The sequence below is a fragment of the Cervus canadensis genome, chromosome 25 (assembly GCF_019320065.1).
Source record: "Cervus canadensis isolate Bull #8, Minnesota chromosome 25, ASM1932006v1, whole genome shotgun sequence".
Taxonomy (NCBI): domain Eukaryota; kingdom Metazoa; phylum Chordata; class Mammalia; order Artiodactyla; family Cervidae; genus Cervus; species Cervus canadensis.
The window spans coordinates 9448352-9469011 of NC_057410.1; the positions used below are offsets into that span (position 1 = coordinate 9448352).

General features: G+C 41.3%; 1 protein-coding gene across 1 annotated transcript in view; it reads left to right on the plus strand.

Annotated features, from left to right (window-relative positions):
- The first annotated feature begins 3418 nt into the window (after window positions 1-3418).
- HMGA2 (high mobility group AT-hook 2) overlaps window positions 3419-20660 on the plus strand; it is a 144024-nt gene continuing 126782 nt past the window's right edge. The window contains exons 1-3 of the mRNA XM_043447148.1: window positions 3419-4319; window positions 6922-7008; window positions 17332-17382. Of these exons, the coding sequence (XP_043303083.1) occupies window positions 4209-4319; window positions 6922-7008; window positions 17332-17382 (249 nt within the window). The 5' untranslated portion in view covers window positions 3419-4208. The remainder of the gene's footprint in view (window positions 4320-6921; window positions 7009-17331; window positions 17383-20660) is intronic.

A 20660-nucleotide genomic window follows, 5' to 3' on the forward strand; every position in this document is an offset into this window, starting at 1 on the left:
AGCTGCTAGATAGTATACCAAGACCAAGACTGGGGCTGACACTATAATGTTAACAGATGAGCTGTGGAAATGAAACTATGCCACCTCTGTTCCACTTCTATGACTTTTGACAAAAAGAATGCTCTGAGAATCCTCACACTTTTAGGTATTCAATAAATGTTTGTTGAAGGACCTATATAGTGGACAGAAGAGAATAAGTATTTATGAGAGTAAATGAGAGACTTACCAGCAGGTAAATAGATTTTAAATGAGCACCTAGCTGTTTTCAAAGCGTCTCTCCAGTTCTGAATGAATTACATCCCTGGGTCCTGAGAGAATAAGAGGTGAGATTACTGCCAAACCAATTCAACATATATTTGTTAAGTGAACAAGGGAACAAATTAATTTTGTTTGGTGATCCTCTGTCTACAGGACTTGAAAGCCTATCCAAACCACCACCTCACCTACCCCATCAACATGCCAACTTAGTAGTGTATATTCTTTCTTGGTGATACTGTAGGAAAACTCTTAGAGATTATCATTCTTACATTTCATTAAATACTAAACATCTTTTAAAAGGCACGATCACTAAAACTGTGAGTTTGAGCAGTGCAAATAAGTTCATGTTAAAACACTGGAAGTCTTTTTCAGAAATATGTGTTTGCCCTGTGCTATACTGATCTTCTATATACTGAACATATGTATATATATATATGTATATACATGTATGCATGTGTATGAATATATGCTATACATCATATTCAGTAAATATTAATTACAATTTTTTCTGTGACCCTATATAGATATACTTCCAAAGTATCTTGTTTTAATAAATCTCTGGTTAATTATGTATAAAATACATACAGGATTAATTCAATCAGTTATAATCTGAGAAAAATCCTTTAATCGTTCTTTAACTTACGAATATGTTAAAGGATAAATATTTGATAAAGTACAATGTGAGAACTTCAATACCTTCATCACAGATGCATTTTCTTTTAATCAGAATAATTTTGATCATTCTGAATAATTTTGAAGATATTTTAATATATGTAATACTTTTCTCATCCTGTGGTACATTTGTAAAATAGTAAATGAGTATGTTTATTATGAACAAAAGTCTATTATGAACTAAATACTACCTATACACAAGTTGTGCGAAAAACAGGTGTTAGAAACAGTACCTCTCCCCATGATATTTACTTCCAATTTACAGACAAGACACAATTAGAGAACAAGATATGATGCATTTAAAAAGTCTATTAGAGTTGGGAGAACACTCAGAGATTTTATCCTAAAATCTCAGATTTATCCTAATGAGGACAGAAATGAGAAATGAGGACAGAAAACATATAGAAACTGGAAAAAAGGTCTTAAGTATAGCTTCCAGGAATGAAAATACATAAAACTGCTACACGCAATATTTGTTTCCTATCCTTCTGATTATAAATTCAAAAAGGGTCAAACAGTCTGATAGCAAAGTGACAATGGTCCAAAAATAAGTGGTTCTCACCCCCACTTTTTTTTTTCAGTGCTGTTCTTAGAGTCAAGAATTAATGCAAAAATAAAATTCTGGAATCCCTTCCTTGCCTGCTCTTTTTTTTTTTTTTTTTTAATCCAAGGATATGATGTACCCAACTTTATAACTGGCTGGCTGAAATCTTCGGTGATTTCTCCTACATTCATCCTCAGAATTTTATCTCTAGTCCAAGCAAAAAAACCCCAGAAGCCCATTTTGTATGTGTACGTAAACTGCACACCACTGTGTGAATGTGATCACATTAAAATACGTGCAAACTTGGCAGTTAGGAAATGTCACTGCAATCGCTAGGACGTGAAGTTTCAATCTCTTTGATGAAGATACCATCTTTCAGCCAAGCCCTGGCAGAAAATCTTAGGTTCCTGTTAGACCCCTCCCTCCTCAGTCAGCTGCCGGGCTCCATCCGGAGAGATGGGGGCTCTCCTTCTCCATCACAGTTAAGCGTTCCCAGACTCAGGAGAAACCCTGGGTTTCTGCAGGGCACTCAATATGCAGCTAAGTGTCCCAGCTCTGCAAAAGGCAGCTGGAAATGGATTTAAAATGGCAACGCGGACCAATCAGCGCCGCCGCGCCAGAAGCAGACATTTACACGCGCCCCGTCCGCAGGCACAGAGGAACCCGGCGGTACCTAACTCCCTACTTAGGGCTGTAAAGTAGGCGTTTTTTAATTCCACGGTGGTCTGTATTTTGGGGAAAGAAAAAAAATCTTCCTCGAGTAAAAGTTTTTATTTTGGAATTGGCCCAAAATAATTTTGGGTGTGATATGTGAAAATCTGAACCTAATTTTTTCAGAGTTTTTTGTTATTCAAGGATGAAAAGAGGTACATTTTAAAATGTACTCCACCTTTTTCAAAACGGACTGGGGTCATTATGGTGTTCACATAACTCAGAAACAGCCCAGGCTATAAAATTAGGACTTGGCAGAAAGGGAGTTCCTAGGGAGAAGGTTAAATCGAGGTAAACTGAAGGGAGAGTTGGACAGTTGGCGCAATTGTGGAGTTAGGAAGCATGAGGTCCCCTCGTTAGGGAACTCCTCTACCCCGAGAGCGCTGGAAGCCGGATGCATAGAGCCAGTCGAAGGGAGGTTTCGCTCGCCTTTAGCCCTTCCCGGAGAAAAACGCTCAGTGGAGGCTGGTGCGCTAGTGTGCCTATGTGCACATTGTTTGCAAGTGTGCATGTGTGCGAAAGTGCATGTGTTTCTGCGTGCATGTGTGCATATAAGTGCGCGCGTTTGTTTACATGTATTTATGTCTGCATGTGTCTGTGGGAGTGTGCACGTGTATCTAAGTGCACATGTGTGGATCTGCGAGCAAGTGTGTGTGTGTATGTGTGTGTAGGCGCGCGCGCGTTCCGGATGGGTCGTGCAATCTGCGAGGAGGGCATTCCGACGCAGAGCAGGGCTGCGGGGGCCTGTTCCTACTCCCCTTCATTTGATCCCCACTCCCAGGAAACTAGAACTCCGCGCGCGTGCAGCCAGACGCTTCCCGCCGAGTGCTGGCTCCGCATCGTGGAGGTGCAGGTAAAGGCCAAGCCCCTAAACGCGGCTCCGGGGCAGCCACATTCCCGCGCCTTTCTAGGACAGCCGCCCAGGAACGACCTCGGGCGGCGGGCGGGGCTAGGCCAGCGGCGAGCCGGCCCGGGATTCCCGGCCTGTCCCTTTAACCCCGCCGTGAGCGGGGCTCCGGGTGGCACCCGGGCGCCGCCGCCGCGGAGGCAGTTGTATTTCGAACACTGCCTCTGGCCCGCGGCCAGGCGCCTTGGCTCGGCGGTCTGCCTGGCCTCCCTCCTCCTCATACTTTTCCTCCAGCGCAGCCCCCTCCCCTTCATCCGCCCACGGTTAGAGGTGGGCACTCCCCCCATCTCGCCGCCCCCTCCCCAAGCACACACACACTCAACCCGCTCGAATCCTGGGGTAGAAACTCAGAAAACTTCCAGCCTGGGCAGCGCGCGCTTGGTGCAGGACGCAGGAGCAATCAGCCCGTCCCCCTCCGACTCTCCGGTGCCGCTGCCGCCCGCTCCCGCCACCCGAGAAGGAACGGTGCCACCCACCGCTCCGTGCCCTGCCTGCGCCCAGTGCCCGACCGGATCCCCGCAGAATCGCCCCATCCTCCCTTCGCTTTCCGACTGCCCAAGGCACTATTTGTTTTCTCTCTCTTTCTCTTTCTTGCTCTGCGAGCGCGGAGCGGGGGGGAAGAGGAGGAGGAATTCTTTCCCCGCCTAACATTTCAAGGGACACAATTCACTCCAAGTCTCTTCCCTTTCCAAGCCGCTTCCGAAGTGCTCCCGGTGACCGCAACTTCTGATCCCAAACGGAGAGGGGAGCCTCCCGACTTCAACTCCTCTTTTCCTTCTCCTTCGCTTTCCTCCTCCTCTCACTACCTCCACCTCCGCCGCCACCTCCACCTCCGGCACCCACCCACCGCTGCCGCCGCCACCAGCAGCGCCTCCTTCCCTCCTCCTCCCCTCTTCTCTCTTTTTGGCAGCCGCTGGACGTCCGGTGTTGATGGTGGCAGCGGCGGCAGCCTAAGCAGCAGCAACCCTCGCCGCACGCCAGCTCTCGCCCACCCCGCCTCACTCTCCAGCCCTACCTCGCCATCTCCCGAAAGGTGCCGGGCTGATTCGGGGCGGCAGAGGCGAAGCGGCTGCAGCGGCGGTAGGAGCGGCAGCGGTAGCGGCGGCGGGAGGCAGGATGAGCGCACGCGGTGAAGGCGCCGGGCAGCCGTCCACTTCAGCCCAGGGACAACCTGCCGCCCCGGCGCCTCAGAAGAGAGGACGCGGCCGACCCAGGAAGCAGCAGCAAGTCAGTACGCGGGCGGGGTGCGGGCAGCAGCCCACCTCCGCTACCTCCGCGCGGGCCCCGCGACGCGCGGCCACCCTAGCGCGGGAGTCCCGGCGCCGCGGCCGCCGCACGCCGCCGCGGGGGCGGGCTGCGGCGTCCGCGGCGCGAGTGCGCGGCTGAGCCCCGCTCCCCTCCGGGCCGGGAGGTGGGAGCCGCGGCGGGCGGCCGGGTTGCGGGCAGGAGGTGGGGTCGGGCGAAGCGTCCTCGGACTTTCGCTATTGTGCCGGGCCCGAGTGGCGCGTTGTCTCCTGGTGACGGGAAACGGCCGGGTCCGACAAACCGGGACTCGCCAAGCACTTTCCTACTCGCTTTACAGTGGCCCAGGAGACAGGGGTCCTCTGGCGGGTCAGGGTTGGAGGGACTGAAGTCTTGGGGGCCGGAGGCTCTTTCTCCCGCCAACCCGGACTGCTCGCCGGCCGGGAACTGGCGCGCCGCAGCCGCCCCCTTGGCGCCCTCACCAAGTTCTCGGTGGCCTGAGACTCGCGCCCTCCCGACAAAGAACTCGTGGGCCCGCCCGGTTCTGTTCGGGCTCTTTAAATGCGGCGCGGCGTCCGATCTGCGGCCGCCGCTGCTGAGGTGTCCCAGGAAAGGGGCTGCAGGAGATCCTGCGTCTCCGCGGGACGGGATTAACTGTTTGGCTAAGGGCGCAGTGGAAAGTAGTGTCCAAGAGGGTGCACGGTAGCTAGGGTCACTTCCTCGCCAGGCGCCCAGTCCCCCTTTTGCCTCCGGATCCCGCGCCTCAGCGCTGCAGACATTAAATGTACCCCTGCAGAATTAGTGGCTGGGGGCTGGGAGCGGACGATCGAGGGGCGCCCGGGACCCCGCCGAGTGGAGGGTTTTGTCTGCGGATGCAACCAATTAAGCGTGCAGCCGGCGCTTGCAGAGTTGCGCGCAGCGCCTAGGGCGGAGGGGTTTTGTTCGCGGCAATTTCCAAGCTTTCGCGGGTAGGGCTCGAGCGGGACTTGTCTATTGAGAACATTTAAACTCCGCTTCCGCGGGCTTTAAAACTACTTCTACGTTCTTTAGCTTTAAAGCGCTTCTTTCAGGGCAAACAGGCCGGGTAGAAAATAGTCCTAGAGTCCCAAAGCTACCTAGAGCAAGGTGGGGAAACCGAACAATGTTTGCTTGCCAGTGCGTTTTAGAAAAGCTGTTGTACCTTTTTGAAATCATCAAAGGAAACAAGCCAATCTAGAGGCCCCAGAGTTTTCCCGCTCTGCCCGAGCGACACTTTACACCGCGTTAGGATCCTATTTTACACCTCCCAGGAATTCACTGCCCTTCCCCCCGCCCTTGTTTCCCACCCGCCACCCAGCTTTCTCAAACTCTAATTGCCCCCCACCTCCGAAAAATAATCCAAGTAAAATTGCAGCGGGGTCTGGAGGTGATTGAAGGTTTTACCTTTGAGTTTAAGGCGGAGTTCACAAAGAAAGAAAAATGTGTCTCCGATGTTTCTCCGGATGTGCCCACTGGCGCTAGTGGTCCCACAGAAGCTTGCAGGAAACCTTTCCCAGATTGTCTAAATAGGATGCGAATTTTCATTGAAGACTTTAATGCATTTTAAGCTAATTCGTCTCATTTAATCACCGAATCTGAATGAAATGTAAATTGATGATTCACTGGATAAATATTTAGGATCTGGAATATTAATCATCGCATTCTCTTAACCACTTGAGTATTTACTACTTGGCATAGAAGCCATTTAAAGTTTTGCTAAACCTATTGATAGTTTCAATTTCTCCTTCCCAGACACTTGCATTCCTCCTCACTACCACCCGCCCCCCCCACCCCTTTTAGTTTCCTTCGGTCCACTCCCAGAAGGGTTTTCCCAAAAGAAATTTTTGAAAAAAATGCTCATTTTTATCAAAAGATATTTAAATGTAGACTGGGGACCATGCCTGCATCTCCAAAGGGAAGTGAAGAATTGAAGCAATTATCTAGATAATTCTAGCAAAGCCTTCCACAACGGAGTTACCCTAATTATTTGGAAATTTTAGGAGGAATGGAGTTATTTTAAGTTGAAGAAGTTGGATAATTGCTCCAATATTTCACTCAATGTGTTGATTGAGTCATCATTGACTTACAATGCAGATATACAGAATGATCAAAAGCCACCTTTTCAATATGGGAGATTGTTGAAATATTTATGATGTTAGCTTCATATTTCTGTTGTTTAAAATGGTAGTACAGTGGAGAGTAGTATTTGTGTAAAATGCTTATTATTTCTCTGAGTTGCCAAATACACAGCCTTGCATATTTTGCACTTTAAGGATGTATAACTTTCTGGAACATGCAACCTTGTCAGTCTTTGTTACTTTTCTCTGGTTGAAATAGAATCTAGTTTTCATATGCAAAGTAGAATTTCCTCTTTTAATCCCTGGATTAAAAGTATAGTTATTTCCCCTTTCTGTAAACTCTGTACCAGCATCATCCATTTGTGCTTGAACTGAATGTGTTCCAACAGTTCTGTTGAGCAGCACAGGCAGAAAATATATCTATAGAGTCAGGGTCAATTTCTTTCAGACATTCTTGCCACAAAAGCATTTTTTTTTTCCCTCGAAACTAGGAGCCAACCGGTGAGCCCTCTCCTAAGAGACCAAGGGGAAGACCCAAAGGCAGCAAAAACAAGAGTCCCTCCAAAGCAGCTCAAAAGGTGAGATTTCTTAAGTCCTCCCAACTTTCTCAACGCCCACAGGAACCTCCCTGTAATTTTCCCATTCTAGATCCACACCTAAGGATTTCTCCCAAGTGGGTAACCCAAGACTCATTTCCTACATTTACTATTGGTGATATTTCCAAGCATATACTTAGCATAAAAAGTTCATGAAGCTGCTTGGGGTTGTTTTTAAACAATCACCAAATAATAAGAAACTTAAAACGGAGATGGGAGGGGGAGGTAGGGGAGTGGAGAACAAACAAATAAGATTTTGCACCCAAAAAAAAAAAGATTTGCACCAGTTGTGAAATAGTTAAAAAAAAAAAAAGTATAGATTTTGTTTGGCGGTGAAGTTTTTGCAATTTCCTTAAAAAATAATAAAGATTAATTTACTTTGTGCTTATTTACATGATTACTGGAAAACCAAATCCCACTCTTAAAGTCAAGGACTTTGCCAAATAGATGATAATTAGAAGTAAATTCAATTATAGGATTCTGGGGGGAAAATTCACGAATTTTACAGCTTTAAATGTGCTGATAAAGTATTTTGCTTGTTTGCCATCAACCTGCAATATAATATATCATCGTCTCTCAAAAGCCTTTCCATCTCAGGTGATACAGAAATGTTCTGAATAGGACAATGAGAAATTTTTAAAACAAATGTTTGACTCATTTATTGTACATTTTGGGGCAGAATAGAACCCAACCAAGTGTAACTTCCAGTGTTTTCCTTTATAAATTTTAAATTGCAGTTTAAAAACTTCATGTTTGGTGGTATTTGAACTCGCAAAGAAGAAATATCTCAGGATCAGTGCATACACAGGGAAGGGAAGGTGAAGACAAAAATCATAAATTTTTAAGCTTTACAAATAAATCAGAAAAACAGTTCTGTATTTTATTTGTAGGTTTGTATACTCATTAAAAACAAAGGTTCAAAATTCAGAAGTCAATTTTGATGTGTCTTTACAGTAGATTTGAGTCTACCATGTACATTATTTGTTAATAACTATATGCTCATCTTTGGGAAATTAATGTTTTGTGTGGTTTTCTCTATGACTGTGAGCACTAACCATATTATATTTGATAGTTTTCAGTGTTGTAAACTACCATAGCAACCAGGGATACATATAAAGTTATTTAGGGAGCAACTGTGAGTTCTTGTCTGTTTTAAGTCTTGAACAGAGTTGAAAGAGCAGATTTCTAATATACTTATATATAATTGCTTCTCAGAGTGAAGATTTAATCACATTTAATCAATACACTTTGAAGTAGTTCTAAATTATCTTGTCATTTAAAAGTGACAATATGTAATCTGGTATTACTAACATGAATACTTTGGTTTTTTTTTTTACCTGCTTTATTAAATTAAATAAAAAGGGCTAATTTACCAAAGAAGTTTTTTTGTTGTTGTTGCAGAAGTTAGTTTTATCTTAATTTGACTCTAATGGAATGGCAAAGGAATATCTTGGTAGCTAGTTGACAGACATTTAAACTATGATGTAATTGCCCTGAAAAATGCATCACTATAACATTTGCCAGGAAAAAAATCTGTAAATCTCATCATAAATAAATTATTTAAAATTTAATACAAAAAAAGGAAAATTATCTCTCAGATTTTACTGTATTACATTTTCTGAATGAGTAAAGATATGCTTCTATCACTTTTCTTCATTTTGAAAAGTTTGCCACTGACTAACAAAATCTTGTATTGACAAAAGGAAAACTGAGACTTGTGCCTAATTTACCACCTAAAGCAAAATAACAGAAAGTTGGTCTCTTCCCAAGTAAGGTGTAACTTATTTTTAGTTACTTTGGTGATAGGTGTTTATAAATGACCCTTAGGCTACTCATCTTTCTGATAATTCTTCATGTGTATGCATATAACATTACAACTTCCAAACCAGAAGTAGGCTTTCTTTTTCCCAAGGAAAGTTTTCTCTGAAATCTTTCATTCTTCCAGACAAAATTATTTCACACACTTCTGTTATAAAAGTTCCTTTTCTAATAAAACTGAATAAATATTTTCGCTCAGAACATGACTGTTATAGTTCTTCAGTTTTATAAATTACGCTTCATTTGGAAAAGATAATACTTCACAAAATAATGAATGACATTGATGAATTATTTATGGCATGAGTAAACTTAAGGTATTTTCAGTTTCAGATCAGTATTTATTGAGTTTGCTTTTACCTTATATAAACATGATTATCTAACATATTTTTTGTCAAACATATATTGTATTCTAACAAAACGTATTTTTGTTAGGACTTTGAAAAGCAATTTTTTTTTAAAAAAGTTACATTGTTCATATCATGTAAGATAAACATACCCTGCTAGACTGACCAGGGTAGGGATGAGAAGTCTTCTGTGATTAACAAATTGGGAATTCTCCTGCAAACCAAGGCTCATCATAAGGGAAAATATATAACAAAAACTGGTAAGTATATAAGAACAGAGCTCTAAAATTAGAGAAGATGCAGTGTACCCTGGGATCCTGATGATGCTGTATGTTTAAATTTTCTTGCTGCTCGAAATTTCTTTACTTATAAAGTTTGTGTTTGGACTCAGTAACTGGCCTTGGGGCATTTGAAAACAAAACTGCTTGTTGGAAAATTAGCAATGTGAAACTTGACAATGCATGCGGAAAGTTGCAAGACCAAGTGGAGGACTACTCAATTAGCTATCACTTTAATTTCGGGCCATATTCAATATAAAATTGATTTGTGTAATACAAAAAACAAACAATCATGAAAACACAATTTGTTATGCTTGGAACTTTTGGAAGAGAATGTAACTATTCTTGACTTTGCTTCTAGTCCATTATGACAAGTTCTCATGGATAACCATTATGTAGAAATTCTAGTTATTCCCAAGAGTACCAGTTTGAGTGCTCAAAATTCATCCCTGAACCAGAGTCATATTGTTGTCTTAATAAAAGATCAGAAGTTAATGTTTTCCTGAATAAATAATTTATTCATGTGAGTATGCATGTGTGTGTGTCTCGAGCCTTGTATTTATGTGTTAGTTTGAGATATAGCTGTGACCAGTTGCCTCTTAATTTCCTTTTTGTTTTATTTTGTTTTCCTCTTCTGTTAGTGCTGGATGAAAATACTTTGTATTTTCATATTTCTCATGTTTGGAAAGTAGAACGATATGATCTCCTTGACTTTAGGGTTTTTATTGTGGCTTTTTAATCATAAAAGAACACTGGGGGGGTTTCTTAGAAGTCAAAGTCATCTGTAAGTCTCAAGCCAATTGTCTTTCAGGTACCTTTGGGAAAAAAAAATTCTGAGATTGAATTAAATTTAATTGAAAGAACTGCACATAAAATAGATCTCAGGTGTGAGATAGCCTTCCTTCATATCATAGACATTCCTGAACTTCCTTAGGTGTAGTGAAGAGAAAAAATCACAAAATGAAAATAGGGTCTAGGTAAAGTGTACTTCAAATAATGTACTCAGACAAACACTTGATTTATATTTTCCATTTGCCTATACAAAGAAAACCTGATATGAATTGGATACTCTAAAGAAATAAAGAAATTGTTCCTTTTCTAATTATGTTCCTTCCTCGAAAAGTGATTGATTTTTCACAAATGATTAGTAAGACTATGCGCAGATAGTTTAGGAGGAAAGAATGAGGTTTCCTCATCTATGCTTGACAAATGTTCAAGCATAGATGCTGAGTGAGGGCATGATTTTTTTGCAGGATATAGTAAGTCCAACTGAAGACAGGAACCAAAAGTATCATTATAGGTAAGTCAGGGAAAGATGGTATTGGAAGTTGTCATACAATTCCAGCCTATAGCTTCTATGTTTGTTTCTGATATGATTTAGTTTGAATTCCTCTGTGTTTTTATAGGCAAGCAGTTTCCACTAGGACTCAGGGCTCAAGGATACAGATGAGTCCAGTCAGGTGGAATTACATAAAGCCCAGTTGTGGTCTCCATTATCTTGGTATTTTAGGCTGTTTTACCTAAACAGTTGACTCCTTTTTTTCACTTCACTTTGCCAGAGAGGACGGAACCTTGATGTATCAGTAAATTCTCTTTCATGATGCCTTTGAATCATCATAGATTATGATCCAAATATGGAAGACTCAAATGCATTTGAGTTATTTTCTGAAGTCACTTTACTTTAGGGGACCCAGAAATCTCTTTCTTTGGCAGTTATCATTTTGAACTTTTTCATCGAAAGCCTCTCATTACTTTGACTGACCTCCAGCTCTGGCTCATTTTTATCTCAAGGTCTCAACAGATCATTTTGCTCAAGAGAACACTCCAGATTGGTATTCTGTTTCCTTTTCAGTTCTTTTTAAAGACTAGAAGGGTGCTGAAGAGCATTTTATGTTAGTTAAATCATTCAGACCTATCTTATCTTGTTACCTGACTTTCTGCAGTTTCCAGAACTCACCTGGGAGCCATATAGCTTGGCACAAGGGTGGAACAATGAATTTTACTATCCTTAATTCTGAAATTTTCAGCTCTGAGTTTTTGTTCTGCCAACCAGGAGAAAAAGGTAAATGGAGAACAGATTCCATTTTAGGCTGCTGCTTTATTATTCTATATTGCTTTAATCTACTGAACATTGCTGAATGGCATCTTCTAATTGATTCAGCAAGGAGCAGTCACAGCCATTTTTTTTCCTCCAGGATAACGTAAGGAACAGTTTTCTTGGAAGGTCACCCCTGTGAACTCTTATATAGTTGCTATTGATTTCTCTGATTACAAAAGAGGAAGAAAGAACCCTTTAAAGAGGAGAATCCTAAACTTTGAAAATAGCTTTTCCTGTCATTTTGGCCTTGGCTTTAGTTTTGTATTTGTGTGAGTGAAGACAGGCATGTGTAAATAATGACATGGGAGTTGACAACAAGGACTTCCTTGGGGAAAATGAGCATGAACTACAATGGATGATAGAATTCACTTTTATTTCCTCTTCGAAAATATGTACTGATGGAAAGATTGTAATTTTTTTTAAGGCTAAAAATGGTTGCACGTACAGTTTGGAAACTCATCGAACGAGATTAGCATAAAGGTTAAGTGAGAATTATTTATCATTTAGTGTGACAGTTAGTCCAGTGGATTTTGATGACCACAGCACATTGATTACACTAGAACCACTCAAAGAAATAAATGTGACTTTCTATACTTTTTTAGGTGGTTCCATTTGCTCTTAAGTCTGTGGGTCTTAGTCATATATACATATATATGTAAAAATACATGAAAACAAAGCAGGGTACTACTAAGCTGATAGTTTTTCTAGCTCTTTTGTGTGTTTGTGTATAGACTCGCTGACTGAATGGGGCATTCTGACTTCCATGCATTATCACAGTATGCTCTGAGCATTTAGAATAACAAAAAGATTAATAGCGGTCTAAATTTGACCCAGAAGTCAGAAGTAGATAATGCACTTGGTTCCCAGTCTCAGCTTTTGCCTATGTCTTTATAGGAAACTCGGAAATATTTTAGTCTTAACTACTCATTTGATTTCCACTCTGGAAGTTTGGTGGTGGTTTTTTTTTATTTAATTTCCCCCAGGGATCAAACCTGGGTCCTCCTGCATTGCAGATTCTTTACCGTCTGAGCCACCAGGAAAACCCTACATTTCCCCTTGGCTGCTTTATATGGGACTGTCTCCCAGAAGAACAGACCTTTTATTGCCTTGAAAGCAGATGGGGGTCTCAATTCCACCACTTATAAACACATGGATAGATTGCTTAATCGCCCAGTTAGGGGGTTAGTAATAGCTGCCCTATATAAGTAAGACAATGCTCAGAAAATCACACATTACTTTGGAAACTTACAGAATTGGGAGGGTGGTTTTTTGTTGTTGTTTTCTACTTTTTGGCCTTTCATTTGGGTGTGTGAGATCTTGATCTTAGTTCCTCACCAAAAATCGAACCTGTGCCCCCTGCAGTTGCAGCACGGAGTCTTAAAACTGGACCCCCAGGGAAGTCCCAGGGAGGTATTCTTTTTAAGAGTAACATTTTAAAATATGGAGGGAATTAAGAAATTACATTGGTTCACCCACTCTAGTATTCTTGCCTGGAGAATCCCATGGATAGAGGAGCCTGGCAGCTACAGTCCACAGGGTCGCAGAGTTGGACATGACTGAGCAACTGGTACTTTTCTGCCTGGTGCTTTAACTTTTATCAGCCTTACCTTACCTATACCTCAGCTCTGTTAATCTTCTGATGTAGGCACTGTGGTCTTCATTTCACAAATGAGAAAACTGATTCAGAGATGTAAACTGTGATATGTCTGATGTTCAGCTGTCATAAATGGGAGCATCTGGATTTGAGTTCAAATCTAATTCTAAAACTTATGATCATTCCATATTATGTGCTGTCAAATATCTTGTAAAATATTTGCTACAAGGTAGATTATGTTTTCTCCAGTAACCAGAAACATAGGTTGGAAGTTAGGTTTTGAGAAGCCTTTGCTGGGAAGCTCTATACAAGCTTATAAAAGGGATTGGAAGTATGGGCCCACTGAAGCCCATCCTCACAAATTTCTGGCCTCCAAGTAAACCAGAAGGCTGTGCCTTTGAAGATCAGGGCACATCCAGAAGTTTTTTTATTTGTTAAATGAAGGGGCTCGATGAAATGTCTTCTAAAGCCCTACCAAGCTGTAGAATTCTGATGGCAAGAGGGAAAGAAGACACACAGGTGATAGAAATACCAGAGTTACTTTCCATCCTTCCTTCATGCAATAAATATGTAGTGAGCGCATCTTATGCACTAATGCTAAGCACTCTTTGCAAGTTCCAGAGTTCTATTTGCTAGGTGTGTTTCCTTTCTTAATTAATTTTTTAGTGCTAATACATTTAAGAGCCTGGAATACCAGAATTTCTTAGGGGCAGACATAATGACATTTCCTACTTAACATTCTTCCCATCCCTCATGCATCTACAATTCTGAATCTGAACTTCTTTGAAAGGGCAAAAATATGAATGAAGACAAGTCAGGAGGGAATAATGTTTCTAAAATATGACAGTTGCAAATATTAGTGTAAGGGTGCTGATAATAGTCTGAAATTCAGTTCTTACAAATGCACAATCCCCACCCTCTCTCCCTACTCACCCACCCTGAGATAAGCAGTAAAGTATTTAGAGTAAGTTATTGTCTGAATTATACATGGGTTTGTAGCGTGGAACCAAATTCCAGTCTGGCAAAGGAAAACCAAATATACACTTCCACAGTATTGCATATGTTGATGTATTAAAAACAAAACAGGCCTCTGAAATGTTTTGTTTGTTTTCTATTGAAAAATAATATCCTGAAGAGCATTAAACACGGAAAAAAAAGTTAAAGCCAGTGTTTTCCAATATGTAAAATTCCTGGATCTATGCTGGTTTACAAATGAAAATCCTAACTGGTTTTACAGGCTTTGTGAAGTTTGATCAGAATGATTAAATAATGTGGGTTTTAAGGAACAATGAAAACCTCCCAGATCGCCGCCACACAGCACAGCTAATGTGCTGCTTCTAGATGTCGTCTCAGAAGAGGGTTTCAGCTTACATGTAATACTGGCCCCAAGACCAAGGAGCAACTTCACTTTTAACAAGTCCAAGTGATAATCAGGATACTTTGCCCTTCAGTTAATGGTGCAAATTTTATTTTTGAAGAGACTTTTTGTAAATGGGAAGCTCGGTTTAAAGTCTTCTCCTCTGCTTGGCTTTCTCGCTCTATGAGAGATTTGCTTTCTCTAACTCTGAAATGTAGTGAAACCCTTTTAGAAAACAACCCTCTTCAACAGATTTTAGATACACCCAGATCACATCATGGATCTGGGAGCATAACCACCATACAGAAAAGCCTAGCATAGAAGCACCATTAGCCTTTAAGATCTCAAGCAGACTCCTGCTCTCAACCCCACCTACCATCCCCAGGCCCATTAAAAAGGATTTCTATCTTCCATGTTTGTATAATTTACTACTGAGTAAACTGTGCAATCTTACAGTGGCTCCTAAAGATTAAATCAGACACTGCTTCTGTATTAGGGAATTTTGTGCTCCTATAACTCACAATGTACCAACCAGAGGGTTTCTTAAAAGCTTCATTCTTAAGGTGACAGATGGGTGTAATGGAATATTTGCATTGACTGAACCTTCTGTGAGATTGGACTAACTTGAAGGGAAACTTTCCCTTTAAGAGTTCCATCACATTAGGAGTGAAAGAACGTTTATTGAGCACCTCCTCTCACTGGAGGCATTATCTCCATTTCACACCTGAACCCAAATTAAGGTTTTCAGGGACCTGCCCAAAGTCATAAAGCCAGCATGGCAGGGCAGAGATTTGAGTCTTAGCTTTCCAGAGCGGAGTCTGTGTTCCTCCCTCCCTCTCGGAGACAACACTCAGAAAGAAGGTATGATTTGCTGGGCACTTGTAGTTTGCACTTAACTCATGCCCTTCTGACTGAAGGTAAGACAAGGCTACCCATCCCTGACAAGAAGTGATTCCTTTGTGGAACCGTTCAAAGTGGTAACCCCTACTACAGTGATGCAGAATGCCCAGATCTGGTGCTTAGCTGGAGCTGAATCAGTGACAATTTCAGTTAACTAAGATGTCTTTTTATAGTAGCAAATACATGACTACTAAGGGAAGGTAGCATTGTTAGGAGAATAGGAGTCTGGACTTTAGAGTCCAGCAGAACTGGGTTCAGATCCCAGGGCTGCCATTTAACAGCTATATGTGCAGACTGGGTTATTCACCTTGTCTATTTAAGACTTAATTGCTCATTGCAAAAGAAGAGAAATAGCAATAGCTGCCTGTGCAGCTGCTGTAAAGATTAAAGTAACACATGCGAATGACTTGGCCCAGCGCCTAGGGTACTTTAAATACTTGATAAACATGCACTAACATTATAATCATATGAATTTTCCGTTAATTCACGGAACCTGTTAGATTGATGCCAGCCCAAGAAGATTTGGTGAAAAATCTTATGATGTAAAAGTCTTACTTTGCCTGTGTACCTGTGTATCTTTGTATCTGTCATCTACCTCCACCTATTTTTACCAGGCAGATTGAAGAGAGAGTCATCTGACAGTGTAGACAGATATGATACAATAGAAAATTGCAGTATCATTGTACCAAATACTTACTGTCTGCTAACTCAGGTAACAGAAGTAAAATGTAAAACAAGTTATCCTGGCTCAGGTTACCTCTATTTTTGTGTTTATAGAGCCTTGAGAAGATTCTCATACAGAGAAGAGTATATACTAACTTTTTTTTACTCTGGAAATGAAAATTATAAACATATTTTTATAGAAGGAGTGTATGATGGGTGTGTGTGGGTGAATTTCGGGATTACAGTAGGGGTGATGAACAGAGAAATTACTTTATAGTATTAAAATCTTACTCAAAAGGGAAGAAATAACTGTGATACCAGAAAACTCTTCTGTGAAGTAAAGCAATGAAACAAACTCTCAAGGTAGTTAGAAATAGATTCATGTCAGGTCTGTGTTGAGTATGAAATTGTTAATAATATACATTTTTTATTATTATTTTTAGCATCCCTAGTTTCTATCTCAGAGATAAACATTGATGATTTCTGCCAGCTTATTTTGCTTTCTCTGCTTTGGATGAACTGATAGACAGGTGATTGTTTGAGGCAAAGAATAGGAAATGAACTGTGTAGAGGTGTGCTAATATTTGTTTCTTTGATTTGGAAGCCTGTATATTTTCACTCACATTTAGATTTGCTTTTGATTAACAATGTACTTTGTAATGTAGAAGTACTTTGTAAATTGTACAGTAATATATAGTGCTACTTTTCATAATTTTAGTTTTGCTATAGAAAGAAAATCATTTAAAAAACTTTTTAAAATCTTACTTTACATAGTTATAGATATGTGGGAATTCCTTTTTTTATTACATACAGAAAAAAGGATAAAATGGCTTTTTTGTTTGTTTTTGGCTGCACCATGTGGCTTATGGGATCCCTACCTTGTTCTATTCTTGGTCTCCTGTTCTCTTCTTCTGTCTTAACCAGGGATTGAACCCAGGCCCAGGCAGTGAAAGCCTGGAATCCCAACCACTAGACCACCAGGGAACTACTGCAAAATGGCTTTTTAAAAGCATTTTCATGCATTTCAGAGGTCATTCCAGGAGAGTCTTATTAGGGTGAGGGTTGCCTAGATCTCTCTTTGCATCATGGAATGAAAAATGAAGAAGATGAGCCTTCAAGAAGACTGAGACTGTAAAAACAATGTCAGTAACTCATGTGCAAACCAGAACATTCTACTTGGAATAGGTCCTTGCTGCAGCACTTACAAGAAATGTCAGGTAGGAAACGATATGACTTCCTTTTTCATTTTGCAGAAAGCAGAAGCCACTGGAGAAAAACGGCCAAGAGGCAGACCTAGGAAATGGGTGAGTAATAAGATAAAATTTGTGTTCTTTTTTTGTAATGAAAAATTTCTGGGTTCTTTTTGTTGTTGTTAATTTATTTATTTTCAATTGGAGGATAATTGCTTTATAATACTGTGTTGATTTCTACCATAACATGAATCAAACTTATCTATATATATGTTCCCTCCCTCCTGAAGCTCCCTCCCACCTCCCACCCATCCCACCCCTCTAGGTTGTCACAGAGCACCAGATTTGAGGTCCCTGCATTGTACAGTAAATTTCATTTTATCAATTACATTAATTTCTAACTTCTGGTTTGATGAATCTTTGAAAGGGTTAAGGCAAGGGACAAATTACCACCATTCCTTACCCTCAGGCTCTAGGAGTTTACTCAAAACACTTTTCTTTCCTGGGAGTGTCTCCTTTTTCTACCTCTTATCAACATGAAAAGAGTCTCCACTCTTCCTTCAAATGCGGTAACAATGAGACGACTTGTTCCCTGGGTTGAGTAACTAAGGTTAAAGGGTATTATGAAATGTTGGAAGTTGATTACAAATGGTGATAAAATTCAGATGAAATGTGTGTATGAGATAACTTTTTACCTCTTTCTTTTCATTTCTTATTGTTACTATTTCCTGGATGACTTGGCTTTGGACATATCTCATTTTCTAGGTGGTTTGTGTTTTCCTTTTCACATTGCCTTTGTTAGGAAACCAGGTTTTAATCTCCAGTTTTTCTTGCTTCCGTTAGTGGTCATTTTTACATACTGACAATGGCTTCCATGCAAGCTTACTTGACTGCATAGGCACACAGATCCTGTATCTTTTTGAGGTCAGAAAATCACTGATGGCTGAACGTGCGTGCTCAATCGCTAAGTTGTGTTCAACTGTTTGCGACTCCATGGACTGTAACTCGCCAGGCTTCTCTGTTCATGGGATTTTAGATCGAACCCAGGTCTCCTGCGTTACAGGCCTATTCTTTACTGTTGAGCCGCCAGGGAAGCCCTTGTTTGGAGTGATGTCATCTAAATGGCAACTCTCTCCCTGACCCAGGGATTGAAATCATGTCTCCTGCATTAGCAGGCAGATTCTTTACTGGCTAAGCCACATGGGATGGCTTTACTGATTTTACCACTTGGAGCTTATTGTTTATACTGCTACATTACCTTGCTCTTCTGGTCTGTCTTTCCCAGTTACAGAGGAGAGAAGTCTCAAAACGAATAAAACCATTTCTCAAGAAAAATGACGGCATCTTCCCTACCCAGGATCATCTATGATGGGATCTTTAGCCTTCCCATTCTCTCTTCTGTGGTTCCGTCTTCATGTTTCATCTTTTTCCAGAGTTCCTTTGCTTCTCTGCTGGATTGCATTTTCCTGTTAGTTCGCCGTTCCTCTCCCATCAAGAATTCTGCATCCCTTTCTATTTATACTTTGGTATTGCCTTTCATTCAGTTTATTCATCTTCTTGTATTTTTTCCCCCTCTGCTCAACATGTATTAGGATTAGAGTTCTTAGCACAAGGAAATGGGGATGATCTTTAGATTAAAAACATCTCCATGTTGCAGGGTAAACTTAAATAAGAGCGTTTCATTCAAAACCTTCTGGTCCAGAAATGAATTCTCTCCAAACCAACCCACCAGGTGGTGATCATCTAGACTCTGCTTGATTACTTTTCATGTTAGGAAACTCATGTCCTCTTAAGGCTGCCTCTTCTTTCCTGGAAAGCTCTGGACAGTAGAAAATACTTCCATCTGACTCCCTGTAACTTCCATTCACTGTTCCTAGGCCTCCCTCCTGGGAAATATCCAGAGTAATTGTTGTTACTTTTACTTGTGATAGCTCTTCAGATAGTTGAAGGCAATTAACATATAAACTCTTTGTTCTCTTTTCTGGTTTGAATATCTCCAAGCCTTTAGCTCTTCCCCTTAAAGAAACATTCTTCTTATTCTCCTCTGAGTTTGCTTGTTTTCTTTGTCTTTTGTAATATGTCACCCAGAACTTAGTATCATATTCCAGGTGTGGGCTCCATAACCAGTGGGTTTATTACCTCTCTTGTTAGACATATGGTTCCAGTTACCTATTACTGTTTCATCAACCACCCCAAAACTTAATAATGTAGAAAGGAAAAAAAAAAAACACAAAAAAACCTCATGGATTCTTTGTGTCAGGAACATGGATAGGGCACAACAGAAATAGAAAGGCTTGTTTCTGATTCAGGATGTCTGGGGCTTCAGCTGGGAGGACTCAAGAGACTCCAGATGTGTGTGGGGGGGGGTACCTTTCATGCTTGGGGTAGAATCTGGAAGTATCTTCACTCACAGGGCTGGTGCTTTTGCAGAATTGGCTTAAAGTCTGGATGCATCTGAGAATGTCCTCTGGAGCATCCATACACATAGCCTTTCCACCTTTGTGGTCTCAGGGTAGGTAGTCAATCTTCTAACATGCACTCTGGCCTTCCAGAGAGCATGTTCTCCCCAGTGAGGAGAAAGCTGCAAGCAAGGCCTTTTTTTACCTTTTAAGATTCTTTTTTTTTTTTTTAATGTGGACCATTTTTAGAGTCTTACTGAATTTGTAGCAATATTGCTTCTGTTTTAAGTTTTGGTTTTTTGACCACAAGGCATGTGGGATCTTAGCTCCCCATCTAGGGATCAAACCCACACCCCCTGTATTGGAAGGCAAAGTCTTAACCACTGGACCACCCACAAGTCCCAAGCCTTTTTTTACTTAGACGTCAGAAAGTGCTATTCCATTACACTAGTAAGCACACTACTGAGTAAGCTGGTTTTGGCATACATATCAAATATAGATCTGCCATTTTATTTTTTATTTTTTCTTCCATTCAACAAATATTCATTGACTTTCTTCCAGGGGATGCAATGGTAAGAACAACAGACTCTGCCCCTGATGGAGGAAGCTGTGATTAGTTGAAGAGTCATGCAGACAACTGTAACTTTGCCATCTGTGCTCAGTGCTGGGAAGGAGCAATAAGGGTGCTCTCAGGGGATGCAGTCATAATGTGATTGCTGTAGGGAGACCAGGAAACACTTTTCTGAGGTGATCCTTGGCTGTGGTCTTGGGGATCTGTAGTGACTAACCAGCTGAAATATACCTTAGACAGAGGAAGTAGTGCTTGGAAAGGCCCTGTGGCTGGAGGGAATACACTCAATAGGGGTGAAAAGCCAGTGTGACTGGGTCGGAGGGATCAAAGGGTGCAGGTGGGAGATGAGACTGGACAGGCGGATGGAAACTTTGCTCACCAAGTTAAGGAAGGGTGTAGAAAATCATATACATTTTATTTAT